This window comes from Littorina saxatilis, linkage group LG10, assembly GCF_037325665.1.
Source record: "Littorina saxatilis isolate snail1 linkage group LG10, US_GU_Lsax_2.0, whole genome shotgun sequence".
In the NCBI taxonomy this organism is placed as follows: domain Eukaryota; kingdom Metazoa; phylum Mollusca; class Gastropoda; order Littorinimorpha; family Littorinidae; genus Littorina; species Littorina saxatilis.
In genome coordinates, this window is record NC_090254.1 from 39248404 (window position 1) to 39271123 (window position 22720).

General features: G+C 42.6%; 1 protein-coding gene across 1 annotated transcript in view; it reads left to right on the forward strand.

The window, feature by feature from the left end:
* Positions 1-9325: 9325 nt before the first annotated feature.
* LOC138977861 (solute carrier family 22 member 15-like) overlaps positions 9326-22720 on the forward strand; it is a 42647-nt gene continuing 29252 nt past the window's right edge. Inside the window, exons 1-6 of the mRNA XM_070350467.1 lie at positions 9326-9440; positions 13359-13775; positions 17183-17270; positions 17918-18035; positions 19909-20124; positions 22253-22477. Coding sequence (XP_070206568.1) covers positions 13368-13775; positions 17183-17270; positions 17918-18035; positions 19909-20124; positions 22253-22477 — 1055 coding nt within the window. The 5' untranslated portion in view covers positions 9326-9440; positions 13359-13367. The remainder of the gene's footprint in view (positions 9441-13358; positions 13776-17182; positions 17271-17917; positions 18036-19908; positions 20125-22252; positions 22478-22720) is intronic.

The following is a 22720-nucleotide window of genomic DNA, read 5'->3' on the forward strand; positions in this document are numbered from 1 at the left end:
TTGTGTTGTGTGTTTGTGATGTGTGTGATCGAGCTTCTGTGTGTGTAGTACATGTACAATACTGTTAAACATGGTTATCAATTTTGTACTTGTTTTGCATGGTAGCGCGCGAATTAACGTGTCGTTTAATCGTTTTCGAGCTGGTTTATGGTTGATAAAAAAGATTACTCAAAGATGCCTCAAATTACGGAAAAGTACCAGTTGCATTCCTGATTTTCAATTGGGGGGGTAAACAGGTCTGATACAAGGAGAATTTTTAAGTTTCATTCCATTTCAAAAGGTGGGTTGGTTGGTTGCACTGTGCTGACAAAGCTTGGTTTCTTCGTCAATGCTGATCTTTTCATTCATTCTGAGGCACGTTTTCCGTTACATAACAAAAAAATGAAAAAAAGAGCAGCATTGCCAATCCGTCTGGGTATTAATTATGAAAGGATAGGGAGTGTTGCTCTCTAGAGAAGCAACTCACAATGATATCTTTAGCTTGACAACCCTAGTGGGACAATGGGTAACGTTAGGGAAGTTCAAGTCCTGGGCCTAGGTGACTAGATGTTTTGGTCGCCCTGGCTCTGAATAAAACTTCAGGACTTTTGGTTGTGTAAGATGTTTCCATTTTCAATCAACAAGGAAAGTAAATACAGTGGAACAGTTATGGTTAAGAGCATTGAGACAGACAGTTATAATCAAGGAAAATCATCATGCGAAAGTAAATCTGGTGTTGTTATGCAAGAAACAAACTACATCATATTAACCACAGGTATTAACTTTGTTTGAGCACCACTGGTCTTGAACCAGAAGCATAAAAAGTTACTGACAATGGCTTCAATTTTGAAAGCAAAACCCCGCATGTAAGATCAGTTGGAGTCGTTGCAGGGCTTGTCCATAACTGGGCGAAGTCGACTTTGTGAAGTATACTTCTCGAAGCTGGCCGCACTAAGCTTTCTGAGGTTTTGGTAAAAAGACTTTGCAAAGTCTTCGCGAAGTCATCTTTGGGCTCAAATAAGGACTGACTTCAGGGATGATAAAGGATGCCTGTGTTCATAACCCCAATTAGTAGCAGGGTTGGCCTTCATTTTGACTCGGTGTTGCAGGTTGTATTTTTACACCCTGCTTTGCCCTGAAGTTGTCAGTTGGGTTCTGCGTCTTTCACAAGAGTTGGCCTTTCTTATCAAACGGTGTGTTTCTGTGTCTGTGAAATTATGAATATTTATTGCATTGCTAAAAATGTATTTTATATGTCCATTCCTTGTGCTATTTTGCTTTCAGCTATTTCTTGCATTGCTATATTTTATATGTCAATCCCTTGTGCTATTTTGCTTTCACTTATCAAGGTTTGACTGGATCTTAGTACTATTGTTTATCCTTTTGCATTTGGAGTTAAGAGATCCTTTTGATGTACATTGTAACAAAGTCACAGGAAAGGTGGCTGACTCTCTTTTGGTTATTATCCATGCAGGTAACCAATGTGGTTAGCTATTTAGTGCTGAGCACAGTATCATGGGCGTGTCACATAATTATTTTTCTGCAAGTGAAATTTACTTTGATTATTTAGATAAATATATATAACGGTTGTCATGACAACAAAAGATGTTTGCATTTGTGTTTTTGAAAGGGACAAGAGTGAATCCAGTCATGCAGTCGGTGCCCTTGATTTGATATAGTTTTCTTATACATTTTGAGTTGAAGGGCATCTTTAATTTGGAGTGTTACTATTTTTATGCTACACCTCGCCTCGTTTTGCATGAATCCTTTTTGGGACTAAGCCTTTTACACCTTCAATAAAATTCAATGTGTTCACTCAGTGCTGAGTTTGTGGTTTTGTCCTTGTTCCTGTAGGTATGTGAAGTACAGTTACAGACTCAGAGGGTCTAGTTCGTGTAGTACAGTTACAGACTTAAAGGGTCTAGTTCCTGTAAGTTCGTGTAGTACAGTTACAGACTTAAAGGGTCTAGTTCGTGTAGTACAGTTACAAACTTAGAGGGTCTAGTTCCTGTAGTACACTTACAGACTTAAAGGGTCTATTTCCTGTAAATATCCCTGTGTATATCAGTTTGACATCTGCTTTCGTTATACTCAATTCGGCATACCAGGTTTATATGTTTACCAGAATTGCGCACGATAATGGCAGCGCAACAAATTCAGTTCGGGCCGTGCTGGTTTGATCGTTACTCTCTCTCTCTCTCACGGTTCTGTGTAGATGGCTGTCTGTGTAAAAATTAGGGAGTATCGTCCCTTGATCCCACTCGCGATACTCGTTGAACATGCCTTTGACCATGCAATCGCTTCAGCCAACGAAATATCTCGACTCCGCTCTTTAAATCCATGCAGAATGTGCGTATCGTATGAAGTATTCTTTATTTTCTCAATATTGACACATGTAGGCCTGTACCTATACGCAGAGACATACTTTGACACCACAAAATATTTCAGTTGTATGTTGAAAAAAGTAGTCCATCTGTAAACTCTGAATATGCAGATGACCTCTATAAATTATTCAATAATTGTACTCTGAAATAAAAGAAAATGACCAATGACAGTTGAGATCCAAACTCGGTTGTGATGGGATATCCATATATGGTTGTGATGGAATATTCAGAATAATCTGAATCACCTCCTCAGCTAACAGAGACAAAGAGGCAGGTCATGGGATATATATAACTGCATCTCATCTTGCCTATTCTTATTTTGACATTGACTGCATGAGACACAAGGGCTCCAAAAAAGTGTCCGAAATTCACAGTCACACCAACTGAAATAAAGACAGCTTCGCGTAATATTTTTCGATTGATGATTGTGTTTTGTTTGGTCCGTCAGCGGTCGAGTAAAAACCAGCAATTGCAGAGAATGTAATTTTGTTCGTGCCGCTATTAAATTGAAACCTTGTTTTTTTAAACTAGGCTTTTACTGTGATTTGTGCTAACATTTTAGTGTTCACGCACATAAACGCACGCCTGCACGCAAGCAAACACGTACACAATTAATCACACGGACACACACAGACACACACACACACACACACATACACACAGACACACACACACACTTTCGTATGTTATGAACATAATATAACTTGTTTGAAATCAGAGGCAACATTCTCAATACAGTGGACGCCGCTTAATAAAACCGCGGTTAATAGAGCCAGCCGCTTATAAAAGCCAATTTCAGACGGTCCGGATTTATCACTATATCTTATGTATTAGAAAAAGCCGGTTAATAAAACCAACCCGCCGCTTATTAAAGCCAGTTTTCTCAGAGAAATCACGTAGTTTGTGACTAAAACTCACATTATCTTCTTCTGATGTGGAAGACGACCAACAAACAAACACTCATAAAATCGTTCTTCTCTGCCGAGTAACGATTCGTGACGGTGACAGTGAAATTATTGATGTACCGAAGTGATCAAAGTACACGTACATGTACATAATTAAAACAAAAGTTCAACATCCTTCGTGAAGTTTTGTTTAGATTCAAACAAGTGTAAATGACGAAAGAAAGTGACTGAGTGACGTAAACAAAAGAGAAGATTTTTTTCTTCTCGAAAATGACGTATTCCTGGACCGCCGGTTAATAAATCCGCCGCTTATTAAAGCCATTTTTCGTCAGTCCAGAAGTGGCTTTATTAAGCGGCGACCACTGTAATTGATAGACTGATTTAACTGCGAGTTGCCAAAGAGTAAATGCTCATGCTTTTAGTGAGTCACACTTTCCCGTGATTTTCACGTGACATATTATAGGCCAGTCACTGAAAACACTTGGAGAAGAGCACGTGTAGAAAGATTCCACCACCAAAAGTAAGATAGTTCACTCTTTCACAACCCATACAAGCCCTACAGAATTATTTACGGAATTGGTCCATAACAGCACAGCCGGGGAATATGTCCTTTGGACTTTTGACCATCATCACACACACACACACACACACACGCACGCGCGCGCGCACACACACACACACACGTACGCATTCACACACACACACACACACGCACGCACACACACATATACACATACACACACACACACACACACACACACAGTTTTCTCAAATGGTATCTCGGATGGTATGTGTTTAACCACTGCGCCCCGCAGTTTGCCTTCAGGACCATAGACACGCGCTAGTGATCACATGTCATGGTCGGTCGCATTCTGTTGTTATCATCATCTCGGACAGGATAATAACCTGAAGTCAACAATGTGTCGTGATTGGAAACATTCCGTCCGAGATAACCGTTATAACCATCAACACGAACAGGACAATAATTTGAATTTAGCAAGTTGTTGTGATTGAAAGAACACATTCTGTCTGTCTCTCATTCTCTGTCCCTCTGTCTGTCTGGCTGTCTTGGTCTGTCTGTCTGCCTGTCGAGACCAAAGACCACCTGCCTGTCGAGACCAAAGACCACTTAATTTCGGTCCCAAGTCACACTTTCAACCTTTCATGGGAGACCACAAGTCGTGACGAAGTAAATTGTTATCTCTCACGATTTCTCCATCACTTTAAATTCTTCCTTCCTCATTTCACGACTGTATGTTACACGGAAGTGATAAGTGTTATTTCACGTTGACTCACACTCAAATTGTTTGTAGGGTTTGCCTCTTGTACGAGAATGTGGTACGTACGTATTTCTGCACTTGTGCCGATAACGAAGTGAACCTCCCGACTTCTGTGTTCAAACGAGGATTTTAGTTTTTTAATGTTTTTTTTTTAAATGTTTTCTTGCTTGTTTGTTTGTTGCTTGTTTGTTGTTTGTTTGCTTGTTTGTTTGTTTTCTTGCAGGACTTGGCCTGCGAAACACTGTGTTTGAAGCTATCTTTGGTGCTTGACCAGTTACACAAAAACTCCAGTGAAGTATTTGCAGAATTTGGATGACAAAACCAGCGTTTAAAGCTATCTTTGTTGCTTGACCAGTTACAAAAACACCTCCTCAGGTATTTGCAGTATATGGATGAGAAAACCAGCGTTTGAAGCTATATTTGTTGTTTTTCCTGATAACACCCACCCAACGCCTCAAGTCTACCCTTGCAGGACTTGGGTGAGAAAAACTGTATTTGAAGCGATCTTTGTCGTTTGTCCAGCTAGATAAGGAAAAGTTCCCTTTGTTATTGGTACGGCTAGTAACAGTTTGAGCAATTACTTTTATCAGATAAATAAGATGCAATGATTTCTGCTCTCAGTGAAATACTTACTTTACTGTTTTAAATGTGTGTTTTATTGTGTGTGTGTGTGTGTGTGTGTGAGTGGGCGTGTGTGTGTGGGCGTGTGTGTGTGTGTACGTGTGTGTGTGTGTGTGTGCTTGCGTGTTAGTGTGTATATATGTTTGTTTGTGTGTGTGTATGTGTGAGTGTGTTTGCTTGTTTGTGTGTGTGTGTGGACACCCGTGTTTGTGGGTGTGTGTGTTCTGTCCGTGTGTGTGTGTGAGAGAGAGACGTTATAATTATGTCTCAAGTTTTTTTTTTTTAATCGGTAAACGACCTTCAACCCACGGGAAACACATCAGCAGTTATTCTATCCTACACATGCCCTTGCTAAATATATTGCAATTAAAAATGTAAATGTACGGACTCGGAGCAACACCCCCCTCCTCCTCCCAATCCACTATACCCCAAACTGTATAGATCTTTGCCTCTTTGTCTCTCTCTCTCCTTCTCTTTGTATTACTCTCTCTCTCTCTTTCTCTCTCTCTCTCTTTCTCTTTCTCTCTCTCTCTCTCTCTCTCTCTCTCTCTCTCTCTCTCTCTCTCTCTCTCTCTCTTTATTGCTCTTACGCTCTCTCTTTATCTCTTTTAATGCTCTCTCTCTTTCTCTCACACACACACTCACACACACGCACACACACAAACCACACACACACACACACACACACATACACAAACCACACACACACACACACACACGCACACACACACATACACACACACACTCTCTCTCTTCATCAGTTTACCTTCACATTTCTTCACATTGTTCAAAGTGTATTCTTACATATTCATGAAGAATGAATTCGTCACGCACCCATTTACCGCAGATAATTAATTGTTAGTATGTAACTCAACGTGTGAAGGACGGGCTTGGTACATGGGCAGAATTTAACAAGTCGCGTAAGGCGAAAATACAACATTTAGTCAAGCTGTCGAACTCACAGAATGAAACTGAACGCACTGCATTTTTTTTCACCAAGGCCGTATACTCGTAGTTTCGTCAGTCCACCGCGCGTGACAAAGGCAGTGAAATTGACATGCCAGAATAGCGCGGTAGTGGTTGCGCTGAGCAGGATAGCACGCTTTTCTGTATCTCTATTCTTTTTAACTTTCTGAGTTTGTTTTTAATCGTAACAAACGATATCTTTATGTTTTTGAATCAGGAACCGACAAGGAATAAGATAAAAATGTTTTTAAACCAATTCCGAAAATTTATTTTTAATCATCATTTTCATATGTTTTTAATTTTCAGAGTTTGTTTTTTTATCCGAATGAAACATCTATATATGTTTTTGGAATCAGAAAATGACGAAGAATAAGATAACATTGTTTTTGGATCGTTTTATAAAAAAAATATTTAATCACAATTTTCTGATTTTTAATGACCAAACTCATTAATTAATGTGTAAGCCTCCTAGCTGAAATGCAATACCAAAGTCCGGCTTTCGTCGAAAATTGCTTGGCCAAAATTTTAATCAATTTAATTGAAAAATGAGGGCGTGACAGTGCCGCCTCAACTTTTACAAAAAGCGGGATATGACGTCATCAAAGACATTCATCAAAAAAAATGAAAAAAATGTCTGGGGATATCATTCCCAGGAGCTCTCATGTAAAGGTTCATGAAGATCGGTCCAGTAGTTTACTCTAAATCGCTCTACACACACACGCGTGTGTGTGTGTGTGCGTGTGTGTGTGCGTGCGTGTGTGTGCGTGTGTATGTGTGTGTTTGTGTTTGTTGGTGTGTGTGTGTGTGTGTGTGTGTGTGTGTGTGTGTGTGTGCGTGCGTGTGTGTGTGCTTGCGTACATGCGTGCGTGAAAGCGCGCGCGGGTGCTCTGCACTAAGCAGCAGAAATGTAATGTTATAGAGCTGATTAATTCAGTAGAAATGTTAAGGTTGTTTTGCAATTTTCGCTTCGCACCCTCGAGCTTCAATACTAAACGGTTTTGACAAAAGGTGACAAAAGAAAAAAAGTTTTTGTAATGCTTGACTAAACCATTGTTTTAAACTCCTATTCGTTTCCCTTTCGATTGATAATTGTATTAACACATCGAGTTAGTGTTGGTGGCTTTTGCACAATGAATTCGTCAAAATAATCAAACTTTGCATGGAGAGCACCCACGCTGTTCGTCTTTGGTATGTGACCAAGTGGAAGGATGTTCTGATCCCATGTAAAAGCCTGGCAAGGTTTGAGACGATGAGCCGAAGTGTTTTCACGAGGAGTCTGTTTTTAAGGCTGTTCTTAGTTCGGCACGAAGGTGACTTCGCGAAGTCATTTTGCCAAAAATGTAGTGACAAACCTTCGTGCATTCAGCCGCTGTGCGAAGAAAGGGGCTCCGCTCACATATATATATATATATATACGACTAGTGTCTGTCTGTCTGTCTGTCTGTCTGTGTGTCTGTGCGCGATGCGCGGCCAAGGTTCTCGATGGATCTGTTTCAAATTTGGTGATCATATTCAGGTACACCCTGGACACAACCTGGTCGATGAGATATTTCAACACGTGCTCTCAGCGCGCAGCGCTGTGCGCGCTGAACCGATTTTGTTTTTTTTGGTCTGGATCCACTACCAGTAACTCTTCCTTATCTTCTCCAGTGTTTTCAGCCGCGATTATCTCCCTTCCTCCGTGTGGCGTCAATCCATATTCCCGTTACTTCGTTACTATTTTTAGAAGGTCACTGCACGTTACTATTTTTAGAAGGTCTCCAGTGTTTTGCGCGTTTATCTCCTTTCCTTCGTGCGCCGGCAAAGCCGGCGTCCCAGGCGCAGCCTGGTATTCGGCTCTACTTCTTCCCGGCGAAGCGGGTAATCATCTAGTCTATCTTACCCAATATTGACGGACTGTGTGATGATATCTTCTGCTATGGTCTGTTGAGACAGTGATATCAAAATCGAGACCGGAGGTCGAGATTTTGATATCACTGTCGAAACAGACCAATAGCAGAAGATATCATCACACAGTCAGTCAATGTTAGATATATTGCTAATTCTCTGGACATTTCGTATTTACTGTAAAGAAATTACAAAAGTATTTGTCTCAGTTTTGGTTGTTCCATATCCCTCCCTCTGATTATTATTTCTTTTTGTTCACTCTTTTCTTGTACTTTTCAGTATTTCAAAATGTCTTTTCTTTCAAAAAGTCTTTAGTCACTTGCTCAACTAAATTCTGAGATAATTAAATTTTCATATATATTTGTTTGTTTTTAAATTTAGGTGTTTTTGTTTTTGAAGTGGGGAAGCAATAAAGAGGTCGTCGATATCAAAACTGATATCGACGGAAATGTCGTCGATATCACTTTTGCACTGAGCTCAATTTTGACCAATGGAAATCCACGTAACATATGAAATAGCAATATATGTAACTTCAGCAGGACCGACGACGCACTGCAGATATCCCAGCCCCGCTACATGTTGCACAAGGGCGGATCAGTTGCTTTGTAAGGGGGGGTGCACTTTGAATCGAAAGTGAATGTGATGGGCGCGAAGCGCCCAAATTTGCTAGGGGGGTCCGGGGGCATGCCCCCCCCGGAAATATTTGTGGCCGAAAGAAGCAAAATGGTGCCATCTGGTGCCATTTGAACTTAGAAATGGTCATAGAATCAGCTTTCCAATTTTTTTTCGGGGGGGGGGGGGCACGTGCCCCCTGTGCCCCCCCCCCCCCCTCGTCTGCCCCTGTTGCATGAAAGGAAAATACTCGCCATAATCCCTATCGCGGCATAAATAATAGGCCGTGCGTCGTCTGTGCTGCTGAAACTGCGCAGGTATTCTGCCCATTAACGACACCCGATACATGTGAGGCTTTAACACACGGAACTTTACATCTGGAAAGAACATTGCCCCAGAAACTCTACGGAGCGTCTATGTACTCATAATGTTATGTACTTAAAGCGTGTCCAAAAATGGAACGACACGCACAGGTTTTGAAGAAATGAAACGTAACCTACATTTGCGTAATCTGGTTACATCCAGGTAATATTACCCCCCCCCCCCACACCCACACACACACACACACACACACCCCCATCACCTTCTTCACCTCGCCTCTTCATCTCTTCCACTGACCTTCATCATTAACATATGCATGGACGTGGTGTCAATTAAATAACATTTCATATTCCCACAAGCAAGCCGACTGCGAGACAGTACGTGCTGGTTGAGTTTTGGGGAACACACTTAAGTAAGAAGTACGAGTATATGTTACTGGCGACATCTTGTGATTCAATCTCGGAATTTCGTCTTTCTATAAAAAGGTAACATATATCTTATATCTTTGTTGTTGTTGTTGTCGTCGTTGTTGTTGTTGTTGCTGTTATTGTTGTTGGTGTTGTTGTCGTCGTTGATGTTGTTGTTGTTGTTGTTTTCGCCGTCCTTTCTGTTGTTGATATTGTCACCGTCGTCCTTGTTGTTGTCGTCGTCGTCGTCGTCCTTGTTGTTATTGTTGTTGCTGTTACTAAAATCTTGTTGCAATGCCCCAATGCCCCATTGTCCCATCAAAGCTCAGTCTCTTTTTTTTCAGGTCCCGATGTGACCTTCGTTTTACGTTTTTACTTTATTTTGTTATTTGTGAATAAGCGGAACCATAGATTGCCATTGGCGTAATTAAACATTTAAAGCGAAATGATTTCTCTCACAGTCCCGGCTTCCCATGTAATTCCATCTCATATCTGGTCAGGTGTTAACGTTGGATCTCCTTCTTCTTTGTTCATGGGCTTGGACTCCCACGTTCACTCATGTTTTTAGCACGAGTGGATTTTTACGTGTATGACCGTTTTTACCCCGCCATTCAGGCAGCATACGCCGATTTCGGGGGAGGCATGCTGGGTATTTTCGTGTTTCTATAACCCACCGAACTCTAACATGGATTACAGGATCTTTTCCGTGCGCACTGTACTTTGTCTTGTGCTTGCGTGTACACACGAAGGGGGTTAAGTCACCAGCTGGTCTGCACATTAGTTGACCTGGGAGATCGGAAAAATCTCCACTCTTAACCCACCAGGCGGCAGCGACCGGGATTCGAACTCACGACCTTCCGATTAGGAGGCCGACGTAATTACCACCACGCCACTGCGCCCGTCTTTTTACATGGGATAAAGACTTACCTCCACTGGGTTAGGGGGAAGAATTTACCCGATGCTCCCCAGCATGTCGTAAGAGGCTACTAACGGATTCTTTTACTTCTTTTACCCTTGTTAAGTGTTTCTTGTATAGAATATAGTCAATGTTTGTAAAGATTTTAGTCAAGCAGTATGTAAGAAATGTTAAGTCCTTTTTTACTGGAAACTTGCATTCTCCCAGTAAGGTCATGTATTGTACTACGTTGCAAGCCCCTGGAGCAAATTTTTGATTAGTGCTTTTATGAACAAGAAACAATTAACAAGTGGCTCTATCCCATCTCCCCCCCCCCCCCCCCCCCCTTTCCCCGTCGCGATATAACCTTCGTGATTGAAAACGACGTTAAACACCAAATAAGAAACCTCCACTGAGACACATACCAAAAAACATAAACAGCCTGGCTGCTTTCTGTGTAGAGTAATATCTTTTTATGTGATCCTTTTCTTAAAGATGCAGAACACCTCAGAGCACTGTAAAAGCGACGCAGATAAGGATTTTGTTGCAGATAAGGATATCAACCGTCAAAACATTTACACAGCTATCCCACGCAGAATTACACATACTTTTAGCGTTGCCAGATTGTCATTTACATGGTTTTATGAAGCCTGTGTGCGGCATGCCAAAATGGAACCAAATACTATGCTTTAACATTTTCTTATGTAATATCTTGACGGACACAATCCAAGATGGAAAGAATTCCTTCTCTCATCCGTGACTAAAAGACTTCCATGTAGACTTTTGACGTAAATAGTCATTGACATGGGACTAAATAATGTGTGCGGTATGCCAAACTGGAACCAAATACTATGCTTTAACATTTTCTTATGTAACATCTTGACGGAAACATTCCAAGATGGAAAGAATTCCTTCTCTCATCTGTGACTAAAAGACTTCCGTGGAGACTTTTGGCGTTAATAGTCATTTACATGGGACTAAATAATGTGTGCGGTATGCCAAAATGGAACCAAATACTATGCTTTAACATGCTCTGATGTAATCAAACACAATATCTTGACGTAAAATATCCAAGAAAGAAAGAACTCCTTCTCTCTTCCGTGACTAAAAGACTTCCATGTAGACTTTTGGCGTTAACAGTTCACGTGCGGGGCCGGATCAATTACTTCCGTCTCGCTTACATCGGCAGTTAGGCTACCACCTTTCGCTGTCCCGCCTGTACAAGGATACAAATTAATTAGTAAAGAAAAAAACCAACAAGTTTTCGACTCTTCGCAAGAAAATCATTGAAACTTTGGGATTGTTTTGAAATTAAAAGATGCCTGAGACATGACTTAGTGAAAGCCCAAGGTGTTCCGTGCACCCAGATGTGAGAAGTTCAGGAACGTCAACGGTTGCAAAGGCCAACGGTTGCAAAGGCCAACGGTTGCAATCTATGAAACCCATAGAAAAAGAAAGTGAACATTATTTTTTAATATATGGCACAAAATAATACATGGTTTGCCCGTTCTCTCTCCCAACGAAATAACTGAGCATCCCACAAAACCTTTCGTTTCAGGAAAACAAGACGACCAAGACGGTAGACGACCTGGTAAACTGAGAAGTTAAAGAAAGAAAGAGAGAAAGAAAGACAGTAAGATGATTCACAATAAATTGTCCTTTATTTGTTCGTTCTCTCCCAACCAACCAATGAGGGGCGGATCCAGGGGGGGTTTCCGGGGTTTCCGGACCCCCCCCCCCCCTCTTCTTAGCCTAAAAAAAACGAATAACAAATTTGAAAATAAAGAAAAACTGATGCTCAGATTGCACCAGACCGCTCCATTTTCCTTGATTTTCATCAACATTTTCCCTAAAAGAAGCTTGGAACCCCCCCCTCCCCCCTCCCCCTTCCCCCCCTTGAAAAGGATGTGATCCGCCCCTGCTTATCATCGTACACTCAAAACTGACGTGTTCCGCTTTTGATCACCTTTTATGTTACAAGTGTTGAACACAGTGACAAATAGCAGAAACAAAAGGAAGCACATGGTAAACACTAGTTTTCGTTTAAAGATCTTTGTCTACATTTTTATACCGAAATCGCCATTTGACCATTAAAATGCAGAGTCTATTATCTACAAATATCAACAATACACCCCCTTTCGATCAGGAAAGACGAAGCCAGTGTAGCCGTTTGAAAATTCATTGTAGTATTCCAGCGTAGTACTCATAGTAGGATATCCTTATTTGGAAAATGCCAAGCGCAAAACTCCTCTCAAATCCCGTGCATTTCGTGCGTTTAAAAAAAAGCGTGGACAGCGCTCCAGTGTCAAACTGTTGCTGCACTTGTTTGGGCGTGGCTATAAGCACAGTGACATGAATTTTATTGGTCAGTATTTTTAGGCAAAGCACATGTTCTCAGCAAACAGAAAACAAAATATTGGAAGCGCGAGTCACGCTACCCAAAAATAAAATCTTTTTTTACATATATTTTTTTTCTATAACTTTTTTCCCCGTGGTTCATTCATCATTTGACATAATTTTGTATCGAAATCTAACCATAAGATGATTGAAAAAAAGCAAAAATGTAGACGACCACCTTTAAGCACTAGTGTTTTTCCAAATTAATTTGTAAAAAAACCACCAACATCATTGAAACTTTGGGATTGTTACAAGTGTTGAACACAGTGTGAAATAGTAGAAGCAAAAGGAATCACATGGTAAACTCTAGTTTTCGTTTAAGCACTAGTGTTTAACATGTGCTACCTTTTGCTAGTCGAGTTAAGTACAATGTCAAACTTGGATTAAAACTGGTTACACAAGGGTGTCCAAAAGTGGAACACTTTCATTTAGAGTATACGAAACTTTTCGTTTCAGAGAAGCTAGATAGCAAAGACAGTAGACGACCTGGTGAACTTTGCTCCGGAACTGCAACGTCGATATGGCAAATCAAACAAATCTGGATCAATTTGTGAGGACAGGCTGTTTGTGTCACATTGTTTACATGGGTTTGAACTGCTCATAATTTACATAGCACTCCGACCCTGTCGTCACGCTCAAAACCGTTATTTCTTTTGAACGACGCAGCATCTTTAATTTAGAGTATACCAAACTTTATGTTTCAGATAAGTAAGATGGCCAAGACAGTAGACGACCTGGTGAAGGGAGTCGGGGGCTGTGGTCTCTTCCAGATGCTTCTGGTCCCCCTTGTCTTCTCTTCCGTCGTTATGTCCGTCTGGAGTATGATGCTCATGGTCTTTGGCGCCCTCGAACCTGATTGGTGGTGTCTGTCACGTGACCTTCTTCGTAACGCGTCACGTGGCGCTCTCTCCAACATGTCGGCTGGCGGCCATTTTCAAAGTGGTGAAGATTCCCGCGTTTTGAAAGTCAACGTTTCGAGTGTTGTTTGGGGTGGTGATATAGGTGTACACACGGGTGGGATGGATAATTCGACGTATAAAGTGTGTGGTGAAAAAGTGAACCACACTGGCAGGTGTGAAAGAATCTTCTTCGATCCCAGTATGAATACTGTGGTGTCACAGGTAAAGTAAGGTTGTACTAATTATGGTCTGTGTAGTTGAAGGTTTTGTGTGTGTCTGTGTGGTTGAAAGTTGTGTGTGTGTGTGTGTTTGTGTGTGTGTGTCCGCGTGCATACGCGCGTGCGTTAGTGCGTGCGTGTGTGTCAAGAGGGATGGGTATTCGTGAGCGCATCTGTCAGTTTATCAACATGTTCGTGTTCGGTTGAGGGCCCCAAAGGGTTTAAAATCGTGATCGTGATTGGCGTTTTTTGACCTTTCTGTGACCGTGATTGCCGAAATTTCCATTTCTGTGATCGTGATGGGACTTTGCCCGTGATCCGTGATGACAAAAAAATCAATTCTCGTGATCGTGATCGTCATTTGTTTTCGTGATCGTGATGGGCATTATTGCAAAGCATTTTATTTTCAACGTACATTTTTCACAGCTGTATCACTCTATGATCCTCTTATCGTCAAGGAGCCAATCCCAATTAAAGGGAAGCAACAACACATTCAGAAATATGATTTTGACAGCGATTGCTTCCCTTTAAGAGAACCAATCACACACAAAAAGAGATCCAATCAGAAGGCAAATTGCAAAAGTCTGCCAAACTTCATCCAATGGAAGGGCTTCGTGCAAAAGTTTTGAGTGCATTCAGTCAAATTCGAATTCGAAGATCAAAAATGGCGTGCAGCGGTACTGTCATCGAACTTCTGTTATATTTTGTGGATTCAAGCCAGACCAAAGCAGGCCGCGGCGAGAATGCCTTCCTTGGTGGAAAGGTCAGGCTACGGGTCGGTCTTTCCGAAGACGAACTATCAAGGTATGTTGATCTATGTTTCTCTATGACTGCTCTGAATGTAGGCAAAGATCTTGAAATTTGTTCAAGATCTTTGAGTTTGAGTGAGATCATTGACATTGTCGACATTGCCACGTCCGGCTGTCACTCGCTCAGTGTGACCTCGACTGGCTCGAGATCGAGTCTGCGTGTAGCCAAAACCGAAACTAGAAATGTGTTTTCATCCCAGCAACGTGGACACGCTTGGCATAGATTCTAATTGTCGCTTCTTTGCATTGAGCTTGGATTTATTTTAGCGCCTGTAAACTTTAATATCAACAATGGGTTAAATTCAGAAACAATGGCGGGGAGACGTGCCAGTTTGGGTCACTTGATCCTCATGTCAAAGACGATCAAAGTCATGTTCGTTGGGGATTTTGTCAGGCATGCTACTTTTCCGGTAAATGCCGGAAATCCGATAAAGCTGTTTTCAAAATCCGGTAAAGTCAAATTTATTCCGGTGAAGTTGAAAAATTTCCGCAAAAACGATCCGTGTGAATATCGCGCAACGCGACCGGGCGCCGGTCTCAATGAAGCCAGCGCACAGTAGTGTTGTTTTCACCAGTTTGGAGGTGTGTTGAATGGTGGTGGGGGGAGGCTAAAATGGGATTTTTAACAAGATCACAACACTATTAGAGCCCTGAAAATGATGCCGAGAATGCACCAGATTGCACAGATTTTAAGCGTTTTTTGAAAAAAAATCAGGGGGGGCATACCCCCGGACCCCCCTAGTTGGCTCGCTTGCTTCGCAGGCTCAGGCTTGTGGCGAACCTGTAGCATTCCTGTTTGTTTTTCAAGGCCATGAAACCAGGCGATGGTGTACCTCATACCTGAAATTGTATGGTAAAGTTGAAAATAAAGAACCCATCGTGCACATACATGTACTTTAATTTCAATCCACCCAATAGTTTTTGAGAAAATGGGTTTACAAGATTTAGCTCTGGAAATGTGAAATTGTGCAAGTATATATTCATGTGTGTGAGTGAGGGTGTGGGAGTTGAATGTGTATGAGTGGAGAGAGAGAGAGAGAGAGAGAGACAGAGAGAGAGAGAGACAGAGAGAGAGACAGAGAGAGAGAGAGGGTGCACCGAGAGAGAGAGAGAGAGAGACAGAGAGAGAGAGAGGGTGCAAGAGAGAGAGACAGAGAGAGAGAGAGAGAGAGAGAGAGAGAGAGAGAGAGAGAGAGAGAGAGAGAGAGAGAGAGAGAAAACAATGAAAACAACATTCTTGTTACTGATTACAAATCATGATATGTATTTCTATGTGTGTATGAAAGAGAATTAAAAAAATAATAATAAAAAAGTTGCAACAGTTCTCACTTTGTGTTGAATAAACAATAGATCCAGAGGAGCGAATTACTGTGTGGTTGTGTTTACTTTGACACGTGCTTTCTGTACATGCAACTTTTACTGTGACCGTGATTTGCCAGTGGTGTTCGTGATCGTGAAAACAAAAATCAAGGTAACTGTGATCGTGAAAGCTAAAATTTCCCTTCCCGTGATCGTGATGATGCCCCCCCTTTGGGGCCCTCTTCGGTTGTGTTGTGTAAGAGCACGTGCGTATGTTTGTCACGTGTGAGAGCGAGCCCATGTTCGCATATATGTTTATATATATGCATGTGCGACAAAGTGGAGATTTGCTCTGCATGATTCATTAGTTTGTGTGTGCACGTGCGTGTACAAGCCCGAGTGTGTTGGTTTTTTCATGCTTATGGATTTCGAACGTGTGCGCGGGCACATCAGTTCTGTTCGACAGTAATTGGCAGGGCCGGATCTGGGGGGGGGGGGGGGGGGGGGGGGGGGGGGGGGGGGTTCCTGGGGTTCCGGAACCCCCCCCCCCCCCCCCCCCCTGGCCATCCAATGTACCTCTCAGAGAAAAAAAAGTGGACTTTTTAAGCTCTTCCCCCAACTCCCTCAGTTTATTTGGTCTTCTAAAACTATTTCAAATTATGAACAACATCAAGTCGACAACGGCCTGCCCTCCCCGTTATAAGTCCATCATCATAGTAATATTCAAAGTAAAGAGTCCTGTCAGACTTATTTACTAGGCATATATGTCTTTGGGATTATTCCACTGAACCACTATGGTAAATGAATATATGAAGTATTTTGTTACTGTTGAAAATGTGTAATTTTGATTCCCAATTGCAAGGAAAGACCAAAAAATGACCTAACTAATGCAACATTTTCTCGGCTTCTGGGAGGCTTTGCCCCCCAGACCCCCCAGCGGGGCGTTGCCCCTGCACCCCACCGGGGCCTAGGCGGCCCCTGGACCCCTGCCTTCAGTTGGAACCCCCCCCCCCCCTCAAACGAACTTGGTCCGGCCCTGATTGGCATCTTTAATTATTGTATTGAGCGAGAAATTTCTGCCTGGTGTATATCACATGTAAACAACAGGATTATTGTGTGAGTGAAGAAAAACTCGTATTGAGTTAAGAGAAGAAGTTGTTTGTTGGTGGAAGTACTCTGGGTTAATGTTGTGTGTCGTGTTATGAACACTACAATATCTTGACCAATACAAGTATATCTTTACCCACTCCACGTTCTCTTGACCAGTACGAGTATTCTTGACCATCCCTTGGACTTCTTGCAGTTTCAGCTAGTGTGCGACCTGGCCTGGGTTCCATCGATGACCATTTCTGCACAGATGGTTGGCGTGCTGGTGGGGTCTACAGTTGCAGGTGTGTCATGTCTGTCATACTTGTTTATTAAAACGATGCTTATACGCGCGCGCGCGTGTCTGTGTGTCTGTGTGTGCGTGCGTGTCTATCATATCTGATCGTGGTGAGGTTATGCTTCTGTGTTTAGTGCTAACTCAACATGTCGTCATGCGTCTGTCATAACTGGTAGTCGTTAGTATCAGTTATTTCTAACATGCTGACTGTTATCAAATAATAACAGACATGTCGAGAAAATAGATATCAACATGAGCCGTAAGATATACACATCGCAGTTAACAATGCTGGATCGCTTTGAACGAGTGTTAGCGACAATCGTGAGTTTCGCTTGAGGTCGAGGTCACAGCAGTGTGGGGAAACTGACACTGCTGCAGCGATCGTGGCACATTTTTTGCAGATTTTCGAAAGAAAAAAGCATCATGTCGATTGAACACTGCATATCATACACACCAGAGTCAGTTATTCGCTGCGATCGTGGCTTTAATTGGTCGACCATGTATTTCCTGTTTAGTGTGTGAGGTTCTGTTTGCGGGGCACAACTCTTCCACAACGCTTGCAAATCCTGACAGAGTTATTTCCAAAAATTGTCTATTACGTGAACTGGATACGACATATATAACCTTTACTTTCATACTGTGCAATTCGTTCAGGTCAACTGGCAGATAACTTAGGGAGGAAGAAAACACTGGTCAGCATTTCTACACTGCATGCTGTCTTCAACCTTGTGTGCGCTTTCTCCGTCAACTGGCAAATGTTCGCTGTCATGAGGTGGGTTGTGTGAGCATGAAAAGGCGGGTGGGTGTGCAAGGGGGGGGGGGGGGGGGGGTGTCTTGAGTGGAAGTGGGTAACAAACATAAACTTGGCCATACAAATTATTGCAACAAATTTTGCACCCAAATTAAAGCGTTAATTACAGTGTCATTCCATTAAAAATGTATATGCCAGTTAAGCCCCTTTATTTAACCATCAGGATCACCTTTTGGATTGAAGATTTCATTTACAGGGATTACGTGACCGCCGCTCAAATAAGGGTGCCCTCAAAATCGATCAGACAAAAACGGAAGGGCCGAATGAAAAATCGACAAAAAAATCACAATCGCAAAACTTTGCAACTTTGACACACGAGAAGAAAGTCAAATCAATTATCTACCCTGAACAGATTGTTTTGTTTAGCTACCTTGCATATTTCATGTGTTATGCTATTCCTACTGCTGCAGGTGTCGATCGCAAGAGCGGTCAAAAACAGGACTTTTTGCGTCATTTTTTGAGTCACTTGAGAAAAAGTGACTCTATGTAATCGGTCAGTGTTAGTCTGTCCGGCCGGCCGGCCGTCCGTAGACACCACCTTAACGTTGGACTTTTCTCGGAAACTATCAAAGCGATCGGGCTCATATTTTGTTTAGTCGTGACCTCCAATGACCTCTACACTTTAACGATGGTTTCGTTGACCTTTGACCTTTTTCAAGGTCACAGGTCAGCGTCAAAGGAAAAATTAGACATTTTATATCTTTGACAAAGTTCATCGGATGTGATTGAAACTTTGTAGGATTATTCTTTACATCAAAGTATTTACATCTGTAGCCTTTTACGAACGTTATCAGAAAAACAAGGGAGATAACTAGCCTTTTCTGTTCGGCAACACACAACTTAACGTTGGGCTTTTCTCGGAAACTATAAAAGTGACCGGGCTCAAATTTTATGTGAACGTGACTCATTGTGTTGTGAATAGCAATTTCTTCCTGTCCATCTGATGCCTCATATAATATTCAGAACTGCGAAAGTGACTCGATCGAGCGTTTGCTCTTCTTGTTTTAGGGGTATCATGACAAAAAACGCTGCATTTAAGCAATGACTTGTTGGATTAGGCCAAAAAAAAATAATAGGTGTGGTTACGGTAACATAGCCAAAAAAATAGGGTAGGAAGGTAGGCAATCACTTTTTTTTTTAAACTTTTTTTTCTAATGTGTACAAATTAAACCTACTTGACAGGGAAATAAGTGTGCGACTCGGGCGCTTTCGCTTTCATTGCGTTTTCTGCACTCGTTTACTTGTTTTTTTTGGTATTTTTGTGACAAATGTAATAAAAAGTTATAGGGTCGGCCCCAAAAAAATAGGGTAGGTCGGGTTACCGTAACCACACCTATTTTTTTTTTTAGGCCTTACCTTGAAACTTGAGGCATGTCCCTGGTAGGTTGAGTAGACGTTTGTCTCAAGAATGATTCGGTTTACCTTGCTGATAAAATAGGAAAGACAGTACCAAAGAACTAGCACAAAAGATACGACTTTTTCTCCAAAGAAAAGCAGTATACACAAAATAAAGAAAAAGCGGCCCGCACCCCCCCCCCCCCCCCACACACACACACACACACATCCTGACGTGACGAGTTCCGTCCCCTTCATCTATATATCACCAAGGTGCAAAAGACCACATCAGTTTGAAGTTGCATGCTGCCTCCAACACATACATATTTGCTCAACAGAATATCAGGCGTTTTACAACTTTTACAAAGTTAAAGAATAACATTACATGACCTGGAAACATTTAGCACTGAATTTGGATTGTAATCTGTATATTGAAACGAGCAGTATAAGATACAATTAAGTTCCTATACCCCCTTAAACGTTCGTTTTCTTATTTCAGATCATTGGTTGGACTTACAATCGGGGGCCTCCTTGCGTCAAGCTTCGCCTACCCGACCGAATTTATCGGCATAAAATGGCGAGCTGTAATCGGCTCCATTCCTACTTGGGGCATCGGGGCGGCGAGCTTCAGCCTTATGGTCTGGTTGATCCAGGACTGGCAGCATCTCCATTTTGCCACCGCCGTTTGCACTGCTGCCTGTCTGCCGGCCTGGATGTGAGTCAGTGTTCCCGAGAGTCTGTGGGATTTTCGGCAATACAGTGGAAACCCCAGTTCAAGACCCCCAGTTCAAGACCCCTCCTTTTTGAGACCCTGTTTTCACAGACCTTCTGTTCATAACCTCTGTAAATTTACCCCCATTTTAAGACTCCCTCCTTTTTAAGACCTGAATATCTCAGATTTGTGGTTGTCTTAAAAGGGGGGGTTCCACTGTGTACGGTTGGGATTGCACGGTCAAACCCGGGAACATGTCCCTAATGGTTTTTTGCCGTGAGGGCGTTAAACATTACTTATCAATCAATCAATCAATCAATCAATATGAAGCTTATATAGCGCGTATTCCGTGGGTACAGTTCTAAGCGCTTGTCGAAGAGTTGTCAACACAGGACTAACAAAGAAACTAACATCTACAGACGGACACGAACCCTATCACACACTAGCAAACCCTGATAAACATACAAGAAACAACTGTTTAACAACAATATACACATCAATAGCTAGGTCCAAACAAATAATATTAAACACAAAGAAAACACCTCTCACAGAGCACAGCACAAGAATGTCTTTTGGGGCACAACACATCACGTCGAACATGAACGTCGCAGCCAGCTACGGGAAGAACTGAGTCTTCAACCTACTCTTGAACGCGTCAAGAGAGGGGCTCTGGCGAAGCTCAAGCGGCAGGGAGTTCCAGACGGAGGGACCCGCGGAGGGAAATGCACGCTGACCAGCAGATGCGAGTTTCGAGCGAGGGATGTGAAGGCGGAGTGGGTCAGCAGCAGAACGAAGGGGACGGTCGGAGGGCTGGGTGTACACGTCCAGGGAGGATTTAAAGTACTCGGGAGCAGAGTCGTTGAGACACTTGTAGACCAGAGTGGACAGTTTGTAGAAGATTCGGGTGTTGACAGGGAGCCAGTGCAAGGAGCGAAGTAGGGGGGTGATGTGGTCTCGCTTCGTCTTCCTCAACGTCAGCCTGGCAGCAGCGTTCTGGACTCGTAGGCCATGAATGGATGAGGCGGAGAGGCCAGCCAGAAGGGAGTTGCAGTAGTCCAGACGACTGAGGATGAGGGAGACAACCAGCTTGACACAGGCGTCGTGGGTGAGGTAGCGACGGATGGAGGCGATGCGTCGTAGGTGGAAAAAGCAGGTCTTGATGATGAAGGAGATGTGTGTCTGCATGGAGAGAGTGGAGTCGAGAAAGACGCCAAGGCTCTTGACAGCAGGGGAGAATGGAACAGTCGCGTCATCCAGCTGGAGGTCGGTCACAGTGAGGGAAGCAATCTTCTGTCGTGTTCCAACGAGAAGGGCCTCCGTCTTCTCACTGTTCAGCTTCAACTTGTTCTCAGTCATCCAGTTCTTGATGTCAGTGAAACAACTGGAGATGGATCCCAATGCCTTTCTGATATTGTGCATTTGTCTTTACTGGGCCTTTGACTTAATAACGCATTTGTCCTGACGACGCCTTTGCCTTGGCGACGCATTTGTCCTGACGACGCCTTTGCCTTGGCGACGCATTTGTCCTGACGACGCCTTTGCCTTGGCGACGCATTTGTCCTGACGACGCCTTTGCTTTGGCGACGCATTTGTCTACATGATGTCTTTGCTTTCCAATACCTTTGTCATTTACAAAGACTTTGAATTAACAAAGCCTCCGGCTTTAGGACGCCTTTGTCTTTATGGTGCCTTTGTCGTTACGGTTCCTTTGTCATTTACAAAGCCTTTGTCATATGATTTCACGATGCCTTTGTCCTTTGTCATTTACTATGCCTTTGCTTTTTTACGACGTGTTTCCTTTTCGATAATTTGTCTTCATGATGCTTTTGTCTTGACGATGCGTTTGTCTTTACTATGACTTCGTTTATTCCTGTCTTCTGCGATGCCTTTACCTTTACGATACATTTGTCTTTCATGTGCCTTTGTCCTTACGATATTTGTGTTTTTACGATGCATCTCTGTTCTTAAAAGACTTGTCTTCGACGATGACTATGCCTTTGGTACCTTTGTCTTTACAATGCCTTTGCCTTTACGATGAATATTGCCTATTCAGTCTCTGCGACAGAACATTCTAGTTCAAAAGTATCACTTTGGAGTGTGATAGGCAACCCATTTTTTTCTGTTATTATAGATTTCTTCCTGAGAGCGTGCGTTGGTTGTCAATCAGAGGTCGACTGACAGAAGCACATGATGTTTTCCGCAAGATGGCGAGACTGAATCGCCGGAAAGCGCCGAGTCTTCGCTCAATTCAACATCTGTACACCGACACAGGAAAGGCGCCAAAGAAATACAACTCCTTTCATCTGTTTTCTTCACGGGATCTGTGCAAGTCTTCCATTCTTTTGGGATTCATGTGGTACGTTTCCTTCATTGTCTGAATGATATATGATACCGACACATGCACAGTCTAGCGGTGACCTGACGCGTAATGTTCTCGTCCTCTGTGTGTGTGTGTGTGTGTGTGTGTGTGTGTGTGTGTGTGTGTGTGTGTGTGTGTGTGTGTGTGTGTGTGTGTGTGTGTACACCACCACCCTCGTTTCGATTCCCCCTCTATGTTAAAAATTAAGTCCAAACTTGACTAAATGTAAAAACAAGAATT